At 43.7% G+C, this 22,351-nt stretch overlaps 1 protein-coding gene across 6 annotated transcripts in view; it reads right to left on the bottom strand.

Moving 5' to 3' along the window:
- The window catches only part of LOC309684688 (PX domain-containing protein kinase-like protein), a 36,873-nt gene extending 15,689 nt beyond the window's left edge, over positions 1-21,184 (bottom strand). Inside the window, exons 1-9 of one of the 6 annotated variants that reach the window (XM_082500550.1) lie at positions 20,997-21,184; positions 10,475-10,525; positions 9,778-9,825; positions 4,895-5,081; positions 2,867-2,944; positions 2,628-2,701; positions 1,654-1,728; positions 330-434; positions 65-166 (exon numbers count right to left, since the gene is read on the bottom strand). In XM_082500550.1, the coding sequence (XP_082356676.1) occupies positions 65-166; positions 330-434; positions 1,654-1,728; positions 2,628-2,701; positions 2,867-2,944; positions 4,895-5,081; positions 9,778-9,825; positions 10,475-10,525; positions 20,997-21,098 (822 nt within the window). In that variant the 5' untranslated portion in view covers positions 21,099-21,184. Of the gene's footprint in view, positions 1-64; positions 167-329; positions 435-1,653; positions 1,729-2,627; positions 2,702-2,866; positions 2,945-3,797; positions 3,810-4,894; positions 5,082-9,777; positions 9,826-10,474; positions 10,526-20,996 lie in introns of those variants that run through there. The other 5 variants (XM_082500549.1, XM_082500553.1, XM_082500552.1 and 2 more) reach the window with 5 other exon arrangements.
- Between the last annotated feature and the right edge of the window lie 1,167 nt (positions 21,185-22,351).

Raw genomic sequence — 22,351 nt, 5'->3', positions numbered from 1 at the left:
GTTGGCCTAGAAAAAGAAAATAAATCATAAAGGCTGGCAAATAAAGCAAAAAAAAAATATATACCTCTAATATTTGCCTTCCATATGTTTTTATTTGCTGAAGTTCAAGGCCTTGAATTTTTTTAGGATTGCAGTACTTCTTCAGGAATGGGTCTTTTGGCTTTGCCTGTAAAAGAAACACACGTGTGAAGTATCACGCCCAGAAAAGCCAGTAACTGTCTTAGTTTGCTTAGCAATAGAGGAGGTGAACAGCTTTATAAAAGACATACTGTGCTCATTCCGGAAAACATTCTACCATTTGAGTTGGGGGCAGGAGAGGGAGACCTTACCTTATAAATAAGGTCCTTTAGTGTCCCTTTTTCACTGAACGGTCTAATAACCAGTGCTGAAGATTCATTGGCAGTGGCAAAAGTGATTTTGTAAATATAAGGATGCTACCAAAAGAAGAAACTGTAAGTAAGTTTTAGATGACAGATTCTGTACTCCATTTTTGCTCGATTCACAAGTAAGAAAAGATCTGCCTCAGTTGTATACTTAAAGTAATAAATTGGATTCTGTCAGTGACATTTGCTCAAGCTATTCAGTCTCAACCTGGAGTAAATGCAAAGAAAACTTCACAAGAACATTGTTCAATTTCCACATAAGATGGTGGATTTCTTTTTAACAAAACAGACTGGCAGTTGAGACAAATGAAGAATCCAGCCCCATTAATACTTATACATGAGCAGCTTTACTGCAGGTTACATCATGCTAAGCTAATAAATTCATTCATGGTTTTATACAACTACGGCACATAAGGAAACTCGACATTAATAGCTGTCATAACAGTTTTACATCTTCAGAAATTATTATAACGACTTCCTGCAACTTTGTGAAACCAAATGAGACAGCACAGCTGGAAATAAATTACACATGCAATACATATTTTGATTGACGTTGCAAGTTAGGAAAAGACCCCTTGTTCACGTCCTATTTTAATACATCAGTTTCAGTCTGGTTTGGGGGCTGAAAAGTCCGGTTTTCAGCCTCTCCTGTTGTGCGCATCTGCTGAGTTCCAAGACTGCACAGAGGTTTACCAGTTTAAACACCATCCTTTTCAGCCAGTCTCTGACATGCTTAACATCCTTAAAGAGAAGCTCCTTTGGAGTCAAACGCCAGTTTTTCAGACAGAGATGTCTATTGGCATGGCATTGCACAGGAACTTAAACTGGACAGCCTCCATTGTACCCCTGCTAAGATATTCCTGTCTTAAGTTCAAGGAACTGAAAAAATAATGACACTTGTTGCACTGCCTTATTCACTGCTGCCTGAGAATAACCCAAGAACATGGATTAACAATTACACCTAGAGAGCACTATCCTAACAGCCTAAAAGTGTCCAGGAGCTGAAATAAAAGCTCGTGATCTCACACTACTGCACAAGAAGAAAAAAATAAAATTAACCACAACTCAATCTCCTGTAATAGCCCTGCAGGATTATTGTTTGTGCTGAGAACACATTACCTCATATTGTGTGGGAAACGTAATTAAAAGGTTCACACATCTTTAAATGAAAGCAACGCTAAAATTACAAACTATGTCTAATAGGCTATATGTGCTTTTGCAAGATCACTCTTGTGCTGGCACAACTTAAAAGTCTTCAAGTAATACTCACAGAACAAGAAGAAAGAAGTTTCACAGCATACTGTAGGTCTTTGTCAGACAAGTATTTATCAGGGCCAAGATCAGCCTGGAAATAAATAGGAACAGAATGGCACCGTAATAAATGTTGCATTCCATAAAGAAAGTGTGATCTATATTCTGCTCTCACAAATTAAGACATCTCCTTGAAGATAAGATACATTTTGAAGAGGAAGCAAAGAAATTACACACACTGAATGAAACCTGAAGAGGCTGAATAAAGCCATGGTTTCACAATACAAAGTGCCTGACAGTAAATAAGTATTATTGCCTCCTTCCCCACCCCATACCCGACGTGCATTACTACCACCGAATGAACTCTGCCAACCCCAAACTTGGGGACTGTGTGCACTGTGAACTGATAAGGCTTAAACCCCCACCTTCTTCCTCTCCAGCAAGAAAAACTTCCCTCCTACCGCAGGCTTTAGCGATATCCGCTCTCCGGTGAAGTCTCACAAACAGCTATGCTGACATAATTAAGAGGGCAGCACATTTCGGTACAGGAACACAAGCAAGCGTTTAGTAACAACAAACTATTTGGTGTCAATGCATGCCTACCTTAAAGGAGCTATTCATGCCTCTCCCACCTATCAGTTTGTCAGTAAAACTAAAGATCCAAGGAAGGAAACACACCACTTCAAAAAGGATCGCTTTGTTATTTTCAGTGAGCGAATTTATACTATGGTCAACGTCATTACAACTGAAGAAACAGAGGTGCCGGAATAGGAACAAATGACCAGGCACGGAAACTTGCAGACTGGACTTGCCGCCAGAGGAAAGAAACATAAGAAGTTCCCACACCACACATCCACCTAAGGGCTTTCAAGGCTCTTTCAAAGCCTGAGCTGTTAAGACTATCTCTCTGCCACTCCTGCACGGTAGCCAAAATAAATGACATACACCAGGTTCATTAAGAAAGACTTGAGTATGAGATGAAGGTATATATACCCAGCTTAACATTAGCCGTTCCTTTGGTTGATTCTTAATCTTCATTAAGAAATATTTCTTACGTATTCGCCAACCTACAAAAGAAGAGTCGTCAACAGCTTTAATTAAAACACTACTAAATCACATGGCTTACAGGGAGGAGAAGGTCTGTAAGCAAAGATAGTAATGTAATCTTAGGACCACTCATATAGTTGGAAAAAAATATCAGACAAGCTGTCATGCATACATGCTCTTCTTACCTATATCTTTTAATGGTTCTACCACTTCCCACTTTGGCTCTGATCGGAAAAACATTGAAACATGCTGTAAGGCAATTTCTGGAAAGAAAAAAAAAAAAAGTTTATAAGAGAATATTTAAGATGATTACCCACATGTCAGGTAAGGTTCAATGCCAGAAGGAAGCCTGCAGGGATTCAGGCTGAAAGTCAGCAAAATCACTTTAAAAGGAAATCAGATAAAACCACAGTCAAAGGGCGTTTGCATTTTTAACCTGAGAGCTCAAATCCACAGAGAAAACAGAAAGCACTGCCTTTAAAAAACTTAGCTTATTGAGTTTGCATTCTGTCTGCACTAGATCTACGCTTCCAAGTCCAAATCCAATGCTCACAGTGAAGATTTCCCACACTGTATTTGATCACGAAATGTTTCTGCTATACCTGTAAAAGTGCTAACATTTACATTTTTTTAATGTTCATCTACGTTGCCATTACTACATGTAAATTTATCAGTTCTGTTTCACTACGTGTTAATCTGTCCTCTTCTGTGCAGGCAAAGGTTATTTTGCTAGCTATCATGATCCAACACGTATTTTGGGTGAGGGGAGGGAGGACACCCTTCTGGTTACTGAATTCTCCCACAGCTGGGAACACAACTGGTGTACTCATGAAGTGATCCGAGGGGAAATCTCAGTGAGAAGCGGTGACAGCAGGGGGAGAAAGGGAATCATGCCAACAAGGAGTTTTCTCTGACATGGCTTATCTTGGCATAGAAATACAGCAAAAAGGTAAGGATGCGCTGATCTTTCTGCACTGTATCTTCTCTCTCCAAAAACAGGCGAGGAAAAAGAGAGAGAACAGCGCAGTAAGTGTCAGCTCAGTGCTCCAGCACGTAAAAAATGACAAACTGACGGTGTCTCCAAAGACCATAGGCAATGACTCAATTGCTACTAACCTCCCTGCAACTTGCTGAAAAAACAATCACGATGAACGTGCCCAGAATTAACGCAGAAGTCACAGTGTCTCCTCGAGGATTAAATTGCTCGCTCAGCATTAGCCAGACAAACTGCATCCTCTAAAGAGTTACTAATAATTTACAACTCCTCCACAGCTTATCATAAACATCCGGGAAGTGTTCTTTGTGCTTTGAAGCTGGAGATACAAGAATGTTACATAAAGGGAGAGCAAAAAGACAAGTGAAAAGGAAACAGCAAGTTCCTGCTTCAGTAGGCTCTGTTTTTATGAAAACAAGCTTTGCATTTTGCAAAGAGTCAGTTTGCCCACGAACTCTATCTGTGGAGCGGGTTTCATCACTAAGGGGAAGTTTTTTTTTCAGTCTGTAAGACAAATATTTAACAATTTCCAGTAGCTGAAGCCAGACAAATCCAAAGAAGAAACATGTAATAATGAAGAGAACTGATCACTGGGATATCGTTTTAAGGGATGCAAGTGATTTTCCAGTACTTGGGGCGAGAGGGGGTGTGACTTATTCAAGCCTTGAAAAAGTACTCAACCTAGCCCAAACAAGTAGTTCTAGGAAGTCTTACAACCCAAAGTGACAGCAGGAGCTAGACAAGACGACCACAATCGTTCCTGTTGATTTGAAAAACCTCAGAACCACGACAAATATAAGTTTCAGTGTTCAGACAACCGGCTGCTTTAACAGAATGCAGAGCTGAAAAGCTTAACTCCACCTTACCTTCGGTAGGCAAATTATTTCCAAACACCAACACTCCCCTTTTATCACAAACTGTGAAAAAGTAGACGTCGCTCTCACCAATCCCCCTCCCCCAAGTTCTCCTTACACAGATCTTGGCCCTCATCACTCTGCTGTAAAATAATTCAAATGTTTAGATTTGACAATTGCAGCGCGATTCATGCAGAGTTGGAGAAACTTTATCATAAATAATCACATGCACAGAGTGAAAATTGGGAAGGCTGTTCCCTCCACCCGCCCCCCGTGCTTTGCTGTAAATCCTTGCCAGCATTAATGGAAGACACACACGCTTGCTGAAGTGAAACTGTAATGCAGTTTTGCAATTCCTCACTTACCAGTGTAGTTTACAGAATAGCTGTTTGGGTCCAAGAATTTCTTTACCAATTCACAGTTAGACAGGATGTGATGGGTAGTAATTACATCGAGATAGGCCTGGAGTCCCTTCTGTCTTTCAGCTATGAATTCACGCTCCATGTTTCCAATCAATTTTTTTGGAGGAAGAGGTAGACTGAGAGTTGAGACCTTAAAAGGAGAGAAAAAATTACTAACCTTGCTCTCAAAATGCCTCAGGGATATAAACTAGCAACCCAGAAAGTGAGAGAGTCTCAGCAGCAAGCTAACTACTGGGTAACTCTTCTTGTTCTGTGTCTACACAAGCTTTTATGTTTTTTCCAAGTACTGTTATCAGGGTGAGCTAGTCAGGCAACAGCTCGCATCCCACTGTGAAGAGCTTAGCAAGTGGAATGACACTGAAAATGCGAGAAGATAAATTTTTGGTCGTGAGTCATGCGTTTAAGATCACTACACAAAACTTTCAGATACTAAATGGCTACAGTTTTCAGCCAAATCCTTTCTATGACACCACCACCACAGCACAAAAACAATTCACGCCTTACCATTTTCTCCAGATAAAATTTATGTTCTCTTATTTCGTGAAGTGCAGATTAATAACTTTCCTTTGCCTCTACTGCCTTTATCGTTAATTTAAAGCCCTTACTGTCAGTATTTTAAATCTGTAATTTCAAATATGGTGCAACTTTTCCATTTTCACTTCCAAATTTATTGCTGAACAGTTCTTAAACAGCTATACATCTTGCCACCCAGCCAGAGCTGCAATCCACCAACGGACGTGCAGTAGTTGGTTTATGTTGACATAACTGATCCAAAACTTCAGATAAAAATCAGAGAAATACTCTGAAATGGGGCGATGAAAAAATGTACAGAAATTCAAAGCCTTATGTAAGTCAGATCAAAGAGATCAGCTTTGGAAAACAACACTAGGTTGCACACAGTGTTTACATTCTATTACGTCATGTGAATTGCCAGAATAATTTTTTCATGTTGTTAACGCATCGTTGCCCTGCAGATCAAAGCACCTGCCTTGGGTACACTGAATCTCCATGGGAGTTATCGGTAAGAAATGTGTATTGCAGGAACCAATTACACCAGATGCAATAACCTCATTTCTAAAGCAAACAGTTCACCAGGGAGAAGACAGTGACTTTTTGGTGTTTGAACAACTTTACTTTTTCCACTAGTTAAAAGGAAAGGATTAGTTTGAGCAACTGGGGCAGAAGTAGCAATCCCTCTCCTTTTTTCCTCCTCCTTTTGAACACAGGAGTTGTCCTCACCTCACCTTAGTACTTCTCCTACTTCTGTTTCTGACTGCAAATCACGGGCTAAAAAAGGCTACACCTGAATTACCAATGTTAATAAAAATCATCCAATCCACTGAGCATTTTTTAATGCTCTTTTACACCCAAAAGGGAAAAAATATATCCAGGAATAAACCCAAAAGCAACAATATACCACTTAAAACTAATCTGGTGAATTACTGGCTGTAACACCAGAGGCATACAGAACCTTCATTTGGCAGATGAATTTTACGTCAATTCAAAAACAAGTTTTTAAATGAGAACTAAAAGCATTTCTGGTATTACTCACTTGAAAAGCACGTCAAATCATAATCACCTTTACCTTCTTGACCTGACGGCTAGCTACCATCAGAGAGAAAAGGACTCTAGTTCAGATGTTTTCAAACCACTATTATTTGTTTTAAAATTTCAATAAACCACACATCTGCTATTTTTCAGCAGAAAGCAACATTCAGCCCCAGGTTTTTGTGGCTATCTGCCAAAACGCACAGCACAGTGCGAACACTGCCTACCACAGAAGAACACCTCACTGAGGTTCTGACCTTGCCCAGACCTCCCATGCTGTCAAACACCAGCTGTACTTCTCCATGGCCCCAGCTCAGTGCTGGAGCCAGGATGGGCTTCACCGCAGGAGAACCTGGGAATTAACATTCTTATCTTCAAACCACAGCCTCCTCAGGAATGTCCGTTCAAAAGCTGCAATAAAATGCTTCACAAAAGCCAGATATCTTGCTGTGAATACTGTACCAGTAAGTAGTTCGCTTAAAATAGAAGAGCAGCCAATGATCTCCACACATCTCTGTCAAGTAAGCGAAGAGGAAGAAATGCGGGATGGCCTGGAAGGAGCTTTTCAATCCAGTACGCAGCTGAGAGTTCAGGGAATCTGGCCTGAAACTTTCTGATGCAGATCAGGGTCACAGCTATACAGCTCTCGTTATTTCCAAGGTGCGCGGTAGGACCGCATCCCCTTGCCTGGACAGTTTGGAAATTCTTAGTCCTTACCATTATTGCACAGGTAGCACCAGATTAACAGCAGAAAAGTTGTATTCCAACTCAATTGCAGCTCTGTGTTCAAACACAACCACCCAAAGCTACAGAGAGGTCAAGGATGCCACAAGAACTGGAAGAACCTGAGGCTCTACACCCAAAAGAAGCTCCAGCAGTTTTTCCAGCAACATTTTAGTTTTGAAGGAAGGAGACTGGGTTTTGGTATTTTCTTATTGCTCATTGCTTTATACAGTGGGGCTTTTTTGGGGGTGTGTTTTGTTTTGCTTGGAGTTTTGTTTATTTACTCTAATTTCAATATACACAAGATGAGAAAAGAGTTTAAAAACAAGTCATGGGACCCTGAACAGTGTGATGAAATATTGTTGCTTCGAGTTCTGGATGGAAAGATCGGAGGAGTGTTGCATGTCTTAATGGATCAGAAAGCTTCAACTACAGCATCACAAAGAGCAATTTATAAAAAACTCCAAAACAGTGGGAGAAAAGAGCAACTTCAACATGCTTCTCACCAGCTACTGTCTGCTGCCTCTCAAGCCCTGGCATATGGAACTAGGCTGGAGGAGCAGCGGTGTTTGTCAAAAGCAGAGTTGTGCATCTTTGGTAAAGGCTTAAAACTCTCTTCCTGCCCTTCTGCTGGGCACGTAATGAAGAATTACTCCTCTCAGGGCAGCTCTCTGTACCAACCAGAAAAGGCTGCCTCCAAGCTGAGATACGTATTTGCCTTTCCAGACTGTGGAAAGCAGAAAGAGGAGTTTGAACACCAAGGGGTGAGCAGTAGTCTTCACTGAAGGAGACCAAGTGCTAATGACCACGGCCTGTTAATTCAGCTGCCCTCTGCATTCCCCCCTCTCCAAGTCAGATACATCTTGATGATTCTCTTTGATCTTTTCTAGCAGCTGACATTTTTGTCCCAGATCTTCGTGTCTTATAGCTGCAAAATCTCTCCCCTTTCAAATTCATAGAATGGTTTGGGTTGGAAAGGACCTTGAAGATCATCAAGTTCCAACCGCCCCGCCATAGGCAGGGACACCTCCCACCAGACCAGTTCCTCCTTGTCCCACTCTGCAAGTTGTTATCAAATAAATTCCTGAACACTCCACTTCTATCATTCACCTCTGCCTCAGATACAAGAGCCTTTTCTTTCTGTCCTGCATCATACATAACCTATTTACCTTCACTTTCTAGATCTTCCACCTAGGCCTACCCTTTCGGTACCTGCCATTTCTAAGTTTTAAGTCTTAAAGGTCCATTGCCTTTTCTACTAAAGCTGCCTCATTTGCAAGTTAAATGAGAAGGCAACAAAGCTTTTTCACGCCTTAACACGTTCTCTTTCCCACAGTTAAGAGGAGCTCGTTATAGGTGGCTGCAAAAGTGAACCCTTTCTTCTTTTTAAAACCTTCTCAAAATTCTCTCTGTGATCTCTATCAAAATTTGGCTATGGTTAAGACTACAATGACCACTATGTACTGTGCCCGACATAGACCGTCTCGTTTCCCTATGTTCACGCGGGTGCTCATCTGATCTTAAATCTTGGATTTCTCTGGAGCAGCAGTCATCTTTGTATTGCATTTATTCAGCACATCACACAAGAGGTTTCAAGGTCATGAAAATCAAGTTCCTATGTGCCACTGCAAATTCAATAAAATAATTCCATAACGCAACCATGTTGCATCTGTTGAATTATGTCTAATTTGTCCCCCCATCCACCTTCTAGCATAGGAATCAGTTATAGTAGACTATCAGAGTGCACAATTCAACATCCTTACATGGTTTTGCCCACTGAGGTTCATCAAGCAGGACAGCCGATGTGACTGGGGCAGGGGGGAGGGAGTGGAAGCGGTGTTAAGCTCTTGAATTCACACAACGTTTAACAGGGGAAAAAAAAAAAAGTAAAAGTCACAAAAATCTATCCTCAAATCGCAGAAGCGTTCACTTGCTATCTTCCTTGCACAGTACTACGGAAATGTCAAGAAACAAGTTTCACTCCTGTAGATGCCAGTCACTGCTGCTTCCCCCTTTTTCCCAAACACACTCATATGCCACGCATTTTCCCACACAAACTCAAAAGAAATAATTGTCCTAAAAAGCAAAAGAAAACGCACAGTAAGTCCAGTGTTTAACTAAGGAACGCTTTCCAGTGATACAGAAAACCATCACATGATAAGCAGCATCTGGTAGTGCTTTTAGACGAATATAAATAACGAGACACATCGCACTTCAATGCTGAATTTAAGGCTGGTATGTGCCTTGGCGTTCTTCGAATCAAAGGAGGAACAAATAATAACACATAAAACCGGAACAAGTCACGGTACTGAAGGAAAAGATTCAGTATCTGCCAATTTCCTCCATTTCTATATAAATTGGTCCTGTTGATGCCAAAAGTAAAATTTTACAAGAGAAAACATACATTCAAGTTACATTTGATGCCACAAGTTTCTCTTTAGAGCTACGTGAATTTGTGCTTTTTCTTCACTGCAATATATAAAAATATCACAAGCCATTTTGAATATATCCTTTTAAATGACATTTTGTATTTATATATCAAGGGTGAAAGTTACCTGCAAGCTATTGTTAAGCAAGTCAAAGTCACTGTATCGCCTCACAATCTGAAAAATATAAAGACAAAGTTCAGGAAACATATTACTTTTCCCATTAGCTTTTTACTCTTCAAAATCCCATCAGACAAAAGTAATTCCCATTTACAATCTTCTTCTTTTAACCATTTTTGTACAAATGTGTAACTGCTGGAAAGCAAAGAGTAGCTTTTAATCACATCTCGAACAGATCAAAAATGCATTTCTAAACATTATCTTAAAACAGCTTTAAAAAGATATTTGCAAGCAAAGTTGTCTGCAAACAAAGCATTTTTGCCATGTTGGATGCAACAACTTTTCATAGTCCTCCTCATTACTACTTCTAGGTTCTGTTGGTCATGTACCCGCAAGGCTGTGATTTTAGCGCTAAGGAAGGCAAACTGGCTTTTGAGATTTAAAAATGATGGTTGTACCAACACACAGTAGTAACTCCACAGGCATTTTTCCTGGAATATTCACAATAGCAGCAGACAACACGTCTTCTGTAGCTGGCAGCAATACTGTCTTAGTTTTTGACCAAAAGCATTCAAGCACTTCATGTTCTCAATTCCAAACCAACACTTCCCTCTCCAGCTCTAATTTAAAATCTAGGAAGAGACAATTTTCAAATTCTTCATAAAAAGGCATCCTGGTTAAATGAATCACAGGTTTAAGAAATTACCTGCCAACTGTTTTCTGCTGAAACTCCTCTCTGAACACGGATTATGTATTCCTAATAAAAGGAAACAGTTATTAGAAATGAGAACTAATGAACCGAAGAAAGTTATTAGGTACTTCTCCAAATATGAACACTCTTCAATTCAGAAACATTCGGAAACAGGAAGTTCAGATCCAGATTTTAAGCGCGTAGGTGAAGGTCAGAGCTGGGTTTGCTCAGACCCGTCACTGGCAGCTGTCTCCCTCGGCTTCGTGGAGTAGAAGACAAAGAGAGGTCCAAGAGCTTGCAGAACTGTGAGGCACTCAAACAGTTTCATTTAGTTATGGAAAAAGATGGCCAGAGCATACTCACCACGCACCTCTGCTGACAACAGCTGAAGAAACCTCTCCTCACCTCACCTCACCTCCAATACCTAGCAAGTAGCCCCCGAGAATTACTGCCGCCACCATAACAGAATAAAATGCCAGTGAAAACCCACAGCTGCCCAACCTCTAATTATTTTTGTACAAGAAAGGTTACCACAAAAGCTTCGGGGTGTGCTTGAGGAACTAGAACATATCAGTTTCTCATGATGATGATTCCTCATTTATAATGCATGCTTAATGTTAACCATTTGTATATTAACTATGCAGATAAAGCTAAATCTCAGTGAACCACTTTTAAAATTCAAGAATTAATAATTCTCCCACCACAATTACATTCATAAAGCACAACTCTTTTCAGTCTCTTCATTTCAAGCTCCACTGTACCTTTGTCGACCAATAGCTGGTCGATACAGCAATATCATTATTTGAGATTTACCTAATATATCTATTATAGAATAGATACCAAGTATTTTGTGCACCTACTTGGACATTCTTCAAGGAAGCCGTGATTTTGTTTACCCCTACTCTGTTTAAGTTTGAAAACAGCTCCAAAAACACTTTTGACATTGCAAAGATCATAAACGAGGCAAGCCCTTTTCCTAGAAAGCCTATAATCTCCATTTTAGATATCGTTTAATTAGCGAGGAAATAAAATTAATCTGGGCTAAGTGTAGTAAGAGATACTTCCTTTACCATTTGCATACACAAAGCTCTAGACATGCTGGTCTTTTTAAAGGTTTATTACACAGATAACCCGTGGCCACATAATTTACACTGGAAAACAGGAAAACAGAGAGCCAAAAAGTAAGGTGCTGCCTGAGAAAATGCAGCTCTCAAGACTGAGGAGAGCTGGAGAGTACGCAGAGTCAGAAGAGGGGGAAGAAGCCACGCAGGTACCTACGCTTTTACGCTTTCCTTCCAACTGTATCAGCCTGAGGTCGCAGGAGAGGCTTATGGCCCCGACGCCTGTGAAGCACATTTGTCTTCTCCGGGTGGCAGGACCCACCCCCGGTGCTCCAAGTACCACTGCATCCCCCAGGCTGCCTCACGGGACACGCTCGGTCGCGCTGCACACCTGCAGCTACAAAACCCAAAGCGAGAACTAGAAATGCTAGAACAAATACAGATCCAAGCCACGGCTCACAGTCTTTCTAAGCTGGAAGACGCAAAAAGCTCTTTGCGTTTGTGCCGAGCGACGGGCGGGTACCCACCCAGCTACTGCCCGCAGTGCAGCAACCATCACACGATAAATCATTTGCTATTCTGCGCTGGTGACTTCGCTCACCCTGGTACAAAACTTTCAAATGTAGTTTATGTAAAGCGCTGAGTAATTTTTCAATTTCAAATGCCACCTAATTTCGCTAAACTGCTCACATCAATAGGGGTGTTACACAAACAAAAAGGACAGGTCAGCGCACTAGGCACGATTTTTTTCGGATATAAAAATTAACGCTGCATTGCAAATTATCATGAATAGACAGTAGCAAAATAACAACAAACAAACAAACAAAAGCACTGCCAGCACCTTGAGTTTATATACCAAATTTGTCTGTTCCGTAACAATAAGTCTATCTAGCATGTACCTGCGTACCAACTAGATAATTCAATTAATTGAGTGTTTGACCTATGGAGTATTCTAAATTCAGCTTCCCAGTTAAAGATCCGCTACAGGCATTTATTAGTAACTTCCTTCAGGTACTGTAAAGCATCTTCTGGTTTTGGAAGTTGTCTTCAGAACCACACAGAACTAATACTCCTATTTCAAATGAAATGAAATTAAAAGCTTGTACACTGAAAAGCATAAATATACCCCTGGATGCAAACAAACAAGGCGGGGCACATCAGAGAATCCCTCCATAGCACTAAATTCTCATTTAGCATTTACCACCATGTAAAGTAGGCAGTGTAAATCAAGAATTATGACTATTCCAGACAGGAGGCAAAGACAACGCTTACCAGATGGCTTTACCTTGTGTGGTCAACCTTAACTAATCCAGAATTTATTTACTGAAGTTTCCTTCCAAAGCACAATGCCGCTCAGGGAAAAATGCCATTCCATTTTCTAAAATTCCCTTAAAATATCCTTTATCATCAATAGCTATCAAATATCTGTAGCAATTTTGAACCACCTAGTCTTGAGGACAAATTCAAGCCTAGTAAGCATGAAAACCCAAAAGATTTAAAATCCTTAATGTCCTAGCAACTTAGACAGAAATGACAGAAATCCAAGATGTCACAAACCGCAACACATAACGATCACACTGGAATTAAAGCGTCTCTTTTCAGAAAGTCAGCCTGACGTGGTCTCTCCATGATCTCTTCTCCTACCTATTTGAAATTATAATTAAGGTATTTTCTTGCAAAACAAGAAGCCCAAATCCTCATAAATAGTAAAAAAATTCCACAGAGGTGACTGCAATTCAACCAGTGTAATTATGTTTGGAAACTGTGCGACGAAACCCAACTAAATGGGCACCTGGAAACCCAGATTCACCACGAACATGGCTCTTCCCGTTTTGTGATGATCGCTGCGTTTTGGGAAGTAGGAAGAGGCTACTTCACACACAGCCAAAGAATTGCAGCAACTGCTTATTCAGCAAGTCTCAAAGGAACGTTGGCCGTTTCTCTGAAAAAACGCGTCGGTGATGATTCACCATGTTCAGTCATTCATCTTTTCTAGGATTTTGAAAGAAGCAGAGTTATTGCTCAATCCCGTGTAGCACTTACTCTTCTTTATGCAGCGATTAACCTTTTCTGCTGCAGCCCAGGAGAAGGCCCTCGGGCTGGCAGAACACTCAAATTCATTAGACAACCGCCAAAGCATCTTACTGCATACGCCCGCTCTGATCAATACGACAGTCGCCTCTTCTGGAGAGCCGAGTGATAACCAGCTCGGGGCTCAGAGCTCAGTCTCACAGTAAGATTACATCACAGAACTAGATTTGGGCCACAACTATTTTTTCCACGCAGACGCAAGTGTTTTCCCAACCAGTTCTGCTTTGGCACCCTAACGCACTAATTGAGCCCTGTCTTTACACCACAGGTTCACAACCCGACAAGAGAGAGCACTGCTCTCCGGACATGGTCCTTAGCCCTGCAGGTATGGAAAAGCTAAGTCCCCACCACGCTCTCTCCATCCGCGCGGCCCGTAACGGAGAAACGGCCGCTTCAGCACTACCTTGGCAATACAAATAATGAAAAAGCCTAAATGGCCTTCTGGGGTTTATTTTCCCTACAGCTGACAACCAGACTGAAAGTCAAAGAACAGCTCCAGTAGAAAAGCCACGGGAAGAAATACACCGCCACTCCCAATATCTGCCATGGCGACACACAACCAGCAGAGCACAGTATGCCGAGTTTCAGTGAGAAGTCGATACTTCCTATTGCCTCCACAGGGCAACAAGCCTGTCTTGGGATTATAATTAGCGCCGCTGATATAAGCTTCCCATAGGTCCAAAGAAGAGCTTTCAACTCTGCAAGGAAAAAGCCTAAATGCACGAAAGCCTTTATTACCCTGCCAAATCCTGTTTTGTTTAGGAAAAAAAATCTGAACTACGACAGTTTTCTTCCGAGACAGCCCGATTTGATAGTGGGACTGAGACTGTACCCATAGGAAACAAATGACAGCGTAAGGAAAACAGATAGGCACACGCAGAATCGCTTCTGGTCAGCTGCATCATCTAACACAGGAGAATACGATGGAAAAGGCTTCAGAAATGGCTACGTAATTACCAGAGATCACTCCTGCCGACAATTTCTGGGACCCACAACCGGGCTCAGCGAGGTCTCGGTTAGCGACGCTCAAGCAGAAATTCCCACGGCTTTCTTCACTCCCACACAAACGGCTCGAAATCCTCCCTATGACTCAGTTTCCCAAACAACTTCAAAGGGGCCCTAACAGCCGCTAGTTGGCAAAGGAAGGTCTCAGCTCGCAGAAGAGAGACAACCTCACGCGACCGATTTGGCCTGCGGGCAGCCAGCTCACTGGCAGCAAACACACAGGAGCCGCCCCCCAGACGGGCCATAAAGCCCTTCCCCAGGACAACCTCCCCGAGCCCTCCAGACTCCCACACGGGTACGGTTTGTACGCCTGCTGCCCTTCCCACCAACACTGCCACAACCGCGATACTCCAGCAGCAGCAGCTCAGTATAGATTTTTAAAGATGCGAAGCAGAGCGGTTTCACCTATGGGATCATTTCCTGGCTGCTCCCATCAGTCAAGGAAGCGGAAACAAGTGCTGGGAGGAGGAGGTGGGGAGCAGGGAAAGCTGTGTGACCCTGGGTGCGCACTGTCATTTCCTAAAATCTTCTTCCTACCACTACAGAGTGCTGGATAGAGTTTCTGATAAAGAGTATTTTCCAAACATCCACATGGATCGCTGACGACCACACTGCATTTCTCCAGTCCTTTGCCAGGAACAGTTTCACAATCACTGCCTGGAATTACCGTTATCCTGAACTTACCCATTTGCATAAAGAGCCAACATTCAGCCGTTTTTTCCCCCCACATTCACCGAGATTATTCCCTGGCATTCCAGCACTTTTGAAAACATCAGCGTCAGCAGCTCAGAGCTGCTCAGATAATTTTGTTAACATTCCTAGGGGAAAGTTACACAGCAAAGCACCTCCAAATGTTTAACAACTGCTGTTTATCATCCTTCTTGGTTTTTGAAACAGAAAACAAACAGGAAAGAAGGGCTTTTGCAGAGACAAAATAGGAAAGAACAAGTGTCGAATTTAGAGATTCATACAATATAATGTAGAGAGTCTCAACAATATTGGGTAATACATTCTGTTTTCCCAAGAAAATAGTCTCTAAATTTCTGGCTCAGGATGGTCAGTCTATTTTTCACAGATTTCTGCTGTACATCTGTTAATCCAACTGGCTTGAAAAGCCAACCATTATAAGGATCCAGGTCGCCTTCAGGTCACATCAACTAAAAGTTTGAAAGGGCTTTATTTTATAAGCATTAAAGAGAGGAAAGCCTAATTAAGCATGAATACAATCCCTGCTTAAGTAGGCTGGATTGGAACAACTTCTAGTAAGAAGCTCTTTTAAATGTTTATTTAGAAAATCTCCCATGTGAAAAGTAGCAACAAAATCAGGAAAGCTGCTCAGGCTCAGGGACCTCTTCGCTGCAGGGCACAGCGCTCCTTTGCTATTGCACAGCCTGCCGTTAAACCCATCGGAGGCATGAGCAGCAACAGCAGTGTTTACCTGCATTTTAAACAAGGCACGTGTTTGTCCCGGGACATAATGTAGTTCCTCACAGGCTGTATCGCTGGGGTAGTAATGAGTAAGCCGTTCAACAAGTGGAAGCTATGAAGTAGGATAACTGCATGAAAAAAAAAAATAGGACACACATTTACATGTAATGAAATGCACTGAACGAGGAAAGCTCTGGAGAGACACAACAGCAGTTCAGTACCCTGCATCCCCGCGGCCTTCGCCAGAAAAGCCAAATACTCAGTATTTTTCAGGAAATACCCAGTAGCTGGTAATTATATTCTAAGTACACCGCGAGATCTCTACGGCAATGGATTCTCTAAGGTACGATGCAGCAACTACTATTTTGACTGCAGTCTTTGCAGGAGACACAAATGCGATACCGATTGAGTAAGTTCACCAGTGGAAACTGGGATATCTAAAATTAGGTGTGATGAAAGAGCTCTTTTTTGAGCTCCAGCTGGGGCGGGAGGTGGGAGGTGGTCAAGCTTAGTAAGTCCAGGGGAGGAACTGCACTTCCAAAACCTCAAACAAGTGAACTCTAATAGTTCCCTGTCTAAAGCCACCTCTAAAAGCAACTTCACGATTATTTTATTTTCCAGAGCGAAGGCAACCTTGTAGAGATTGAATTCCTTATAAAGCAGATGTGTGAAGTCCTTTACAAGCTTTTAAAATAAATCCTACAGTTCTAGAAACATATGGCTCCATTTTTGTATCGCAGAACAATATAGGAAAAATAGAAACATTTTTCTAATCTAAAAGCTATGAGTGTCAACATGCATCATTGCTTAAGGAAAACGGAAAACCCTGAAAGCGTGCTATGAGAGGGATTTATTGCAGCTGTTCATTTCCAAATGCCTTTAAGACAACAATGTACTGTAGCAAAATTGGCTGTTTGACTACTTCAATTTCAACATGAAACAGATGAAAAAGGAAAATCACTTCAGAAAAGAATGAAGGAATGTTCAGAAGTACACGTATCACTTTTACTCCTTTAAAGGGCTCTAAAACTTGTATGCACATACGTGCCGTTCTTATTAAGGAATATGCCTAGATTATTGTGGAAGAAAACACATCCTATTTTAAGGCTTCGAAAGAAAGCCACTTTTAAATAGTGAATACACAGATGAGATATTCCAATATGAAGCAAGTTCAATAGCCAAAACTTATTAAAGCTTTAGCGCTGAAAATGCCTCTGTGCTCAGAACACAACATTTGGCATTAAGATGAGACACGTGCAAACAGCTTAATATATTGGACGCAATTCCACTCCTACTGAATTCAAGGAACGCAACGGCACCAAACCACTTCGTTTTCTGCAAAAGCGCTGGTACGGATAGCTAGCAGGGGCACCGGCCCACGCCTACGAAAAGGTGCCCAACACGCTCCCGGAGGTTGTACAGCTGCTCCCTCTTCTTACGCCGTGCTAGTGATTGAAGCACGTAGCAGGAGACTAAACGAAGCTGACGGGGTTTGCTCAGGTAATTTCAAATCTATTAAGTGAGGTACCACTGGAATGTACCTGCGATACAAATTTATCTGGCTTTCAAAATGAAACGGACTCCATAAACCCTGCACTATGGAACCGTTTGTGTGTAGCTGCACACATCAACAGAACTCAGGCTGCTTGTAAGACGCTGAACCGGGGAAACAACTTTTGTAAAACAGAAAAAGCGTCATTTTCACCTTCAATTATCATTAAAATAAATACGCAGAAAGAAAGCCTCAGCTGACAACTTCTCTGCTGCAACACAAAAGCATAGACATTGTGTCCCAGCTGAGATGCACTAACTCCAGTAAGAACTTCTGAGCTCTTCTGGCTTGTAAGAAACATAGAGAGCTCGTGAGCATATCAGAAGATTTTGCAGTCGATTTCCTAACAATCTACAAGCCACATTTACTAGGGGGTTGACGTGCTCTTTCGAAGCAAAAACTGCAAACCCTCAAAAGAACATTTTAAATACTAGCTTTGACCCTTCTTAGGTTTCTGGAGAAATCAGGTAAGTACGCAGCAGTTTCAGGTTTTATTTTCACTTTTGGTTTTTTTTTTTTAGTTTCACCTTCATTCCCAGGAAACAGAAACTCAGCCTCTGCCAAGTACAGCCCTTGATTCAATGCTATCAAGTTTACACTTACCCAGTCTGTTGTATTAAATCTAAATTAACAGAAGCTGCTTAGAACAATAGACAAGCAAAGTACTCATTTGACACAAGCGTTGGTCTTCTGCTTGCTATTTCACCATGTCCACAGAGCTTTTCCTGAAATTCTTCTCCTTTCCCTTAACTGGTTATTCAGAAGACTGTCTATTTTCAGCACCCGTAGAGGGTTTACATTATTACTAGTTCAGTCACCACGTTAAAGTTGCATCTCAGCTGGACCCAGATCATCTTCATATGAGTGATTTTTTTTTAAGCAATGAACTACAGGAAAAAAAAATTATAAATGCCAGTTTAAAGCAATTCTTGCAACACTAAGCAGCATTATAAAATCTTAATACATGCTGCCGACAAAAGAATAGAAAGTTTATTTATGGAAGCCTTTGTATTTCAGCTTTAGAACAAGTCTAGCATGTGAAGACCTCATTCTCCAAACATTAGTTTTGGATGATGAATTGTATAGAGCTACATCTTTTGAAGGTATCACTTTGAGGTGGGATGAGAAACAAACCCAAAAAGCATTCAGTTAATGACAACCTACTTCCTTACATCTACAGTATAACAAAGTACAATACAGTCTTGATGCCCCACAAAAGCACTTCAACCCTCGTTTCTTAGAGGGGCTTCATTTACACACCTCTTCAAACACAAGGATCTATTTGCATGGCTTATTTAAACCAGGAAAGTTCAACTCGGGGACAGCGCCTCCCATCAATACACAAATTATTCAGATATCAGGAACATGAGATGAAGTGTCCAAAATGACAAAATAGTTGAATTACATCAAATAAGAAACCAATGCTGTGTTACGGCTTCCTGTATTTTGATACCCCACACTGCCTCTATATAAGCCATCTGTGCTACACACACTTCAAGCCATCTTTCAACTATCAACAGGGCTTCTGCAGTAAAACAAACAATTACTAATAGATGTATCTTAGAGACAGATTTTAAATCAAAAGGCACAGTGCTCCAGCATTCTGTTATTAACAAAAGATCAGAACAAATCCGTAGAGAATTTTTTCCGAACATCCATTAGTAACAGAATACAGAGATGAAAGACAGAGGGGGGAGCAACAGTTTGCTATCACACTCACCCAGACAAGACAACACACACACAGAGTCTGGATTGAAAAGCTACTTCCAAGTGCTCATTTTAAAAGAATTTTTTGACTTTTTTTTTTCCTAACCAGAATCATGCAAACCAAAGGAAAGAACACAAAAAGCTATTGTCATTTGCACTAGCAAAAAAAAAGAGTGTAATAAGGCACGATGGAACCAAGTTAACAATGAAACTGCAATCTGGACTTTAACTGGGGAGTGTTAGAAGTTACACAGCTTCTCACAGGACTTGGCACAGGCACCCCCCAGCTACTGAAACAGGTAAAAGGTATCAGGCTTGCCAAAAAATAAACCTCTTCAGTTTTATTTATAAGAGGAGTCGCAACAATTGAGCACCATAGCCTGCTAGATCCACATGATCTTCTGGACAATTTTTCCTATCTAACTTCTGTTCAGAGGAAGACTGGAACATTAGTTAACTTGGGTTCCTCACACACAAAAGCACTTCTTAAGTGCAGATTACTTACGGGAAGAGTGTTTAATAAGATAAGCTACACATTAGTTGTGTGTCCTGTGGCAAATCTACAATCATGGTAATTCAGGTTAATAAGAGTATTCACCAGACGCAAGGAACCAGGAAGGGAGATCAGCAAGGCAGGCACCAGGGCTGTGTGCGGGGCTGCAGGAACACCCTCCTGCCACGTCCAAACGCCTCCCGCAGCGTACCTGCCGCGCCAGCACCTCTGGCCTCCTCCACAGCCCAGCATCCCCGCTCCCAGTGGAAGCGGGGATCAGCAGTGACAGCCAGTTCGCTCTCTGATTCACAGCGCTGCTTTGTCATACCACAAGCAAACCTACTTTTTAAAGCGGAAAATAACTGCAAACAGGAGATTATGAAACGTGGAGCATTGCCGCGTGCTCAGAGACAGCGGCTCAGAGACACTCTTGCGGAGGCAGCGTGCATGTACGAGACATCCCAGAAGAATTAGTCTGTGACAGAAGAGTCACGGTGGGGCTCGTTCTGGCGGGTGTCATCGCTCCCCAGGACAGAGCGCGCGGGGCCGTGCCCTCAGCCGTGGCCCGGCAAAGGCAGCCCCTTCGAAGGCAACTTCACCGCAGGTACCGGAATGAGGCGACCAGAACCCACCTCTGCCCCGAGCACTGTAACTGACCCCGAAAAAAACAAACAAACAAACAAACAAAAAACCACAAACAAACAAAAAAACCCACAGCAGAAATTACACCCACTTATTCCGCCAGACGGCACAAGGCCTCCCCGGCAGCGGGGCTGAGCCGGGGACTGCCCGAAGCCCGCGCCCCGCAGCCCCGTCACCGGCGGCTTCGCAGGGCTGAGGAGAAGCAGCCGAACAACTCCCGGTGGCCGCGGGGGACCGGGCACCGCCAGCACCGCCACGCCGTCCCCGGGCTGCCTCCCCGGGCGGTGAAACCCGCGCTCTCGGCCCCGCTGCTCCCCCGCACCGCACCGCACCGCACCGGCTGCCCGGGCCCCGCACGGCCCCAGCTCCCGCCGGGCTGAGCCGCAGGCCGCGGGGCCGGGCCCCGCTCCCCCCCGCGCCCTCCCGCGCCCCGGCCCGGCCCCGCGTACCCCGGACAGCCTCCCCGCTCCCGCCGTTACCCGTCTGCCTCCGGTTACCTCACCTCGCTCCCCCCGCTCCCCCCCTGCCCCGGCCTGCCCGCCGGCCGGCGCCGCTCACCGTGTGGGAGTGCAGGCTCTGGCTCGCCTCGATCTGCGCTGTCAGCGGCACCGTGTCGTCCAGCAGCACCTTACCGGCCGGCGGCTTCTCCATGAACGCCATACCGGGGCGGGGAAGCGGGGGCCCCGGTGCCGCCAACCTGCTTCCCGGTGGGAGGGGAGGAGGGAGCGGCTCCCGCGGCGCGGCCGCCGCTGTCAACACGGCAGCGCCGCGACGCCGCTGCCGCCGCCGGGCCTTAGCGCCGCCGGCCAACCGACCGCCAGAGGGCGCCGCGGCCGCGCGGGGCGGGGCGGAGCGGGGCGGGGCGGGGCGGGGCGGGCGGGGCCTGACGCGGCGGCACGCGCCCCGGTGCGGTCCGTCCCCCGCGGTGAGTAACGCGGGAAGGAGCGGGCGGGACGGGGTGCGGATGTGGCTGCCCGGTGCTTCGCTCTCGGTACGTCGGCCCCGTGGCCAAGTCCGCCGTGCCCGGCGCTCCGTGTTGGCCCGGCGGCGCGAACGGCTGCGGGAGGGCGACGAGCGCCGGGACACCGCTGGTCCTCGCGGGGAGAGAAAGTGAAAAAGGCTGGCGCGCCTGCTGCTCTCTACCTTTGGGGCTGGGTGGGGTTTTTTTGTAGTTAAACTATCATAAAAAAATCACATAGGACCCGGCATCTTCTACTCAACTTGTAGATACGTTACTTTTTTAAATACAGATTTAAAGTTGTTGTTAAATTGAGTTCCACAACCTAGCTCTCATTGTAGCAGCATAGATAACTCTTTATTTCAATACTACTTAGCACTTGGGAACCTACTGCCTGTTGAACGCTGGTCTGCATTTCCTTTTGTCTTTTTACACCGTATTCAGGAATTAACCTCACTTAACACGTTGTAAGTACAACTGCAGAGCTGGAGTTCGTCGTACCTGTCAAACAATTATCATAAATAGCCTCATCTCTCCCTCTTGCAGCTCCACACTGGCAGAAGGGGCTGTGTGCTGTGGTTCAGCAGCCACATCCGAGGCTGACAGAGCAATCCTTCCAAACCACTCCTCCTAGTCCCCCAGCAGGCCAGACCCGGGCTCGAGTGCTGCCCTAACCCCTCAACTACGGCCCATCCCCACATTGGGTTCGGTTTGTTAATAGGCATTAACACGACAACGTCCCACCCAGGGAGGCTGGTGAACACGGAAGGAGGAGAGGCGCATGCCTACTTTGATAAACCTGAGTTTCGTACGGCAAAAGCCAGTGATGAGGCAGTGACCCAGGGGGGAAGGGGAAGGGGAAAGAACTCCTACAGACGAGATACGGAAAGCTCTCCCTAAGTACTTGTTCCATGCTGTGAACAGGCCGAACCCAGTGCTTTGACAGCAGAGGGCA

The sequence above is a fragment of the Vanellus vanellus genome (genome assembly GCF_965231255.1).
Source record: "Vanellus vanellus genome assembly, contig: HAP1_SCAFFOLD_433, whole genome shotgun sequence".
Taxonomy (NCBI): domain Eukaryota; kingdom Metazoa; phylum Chordata; class Aves; order Charadriiformes; family Charadriidae; genus Vanellus; species Vanellus vanellus.
The sequence above is the reverse complement of the archived record's forward strand: the minus strand, read 5'-3'. Positions and strand labels throughout refer to the sequence as shown.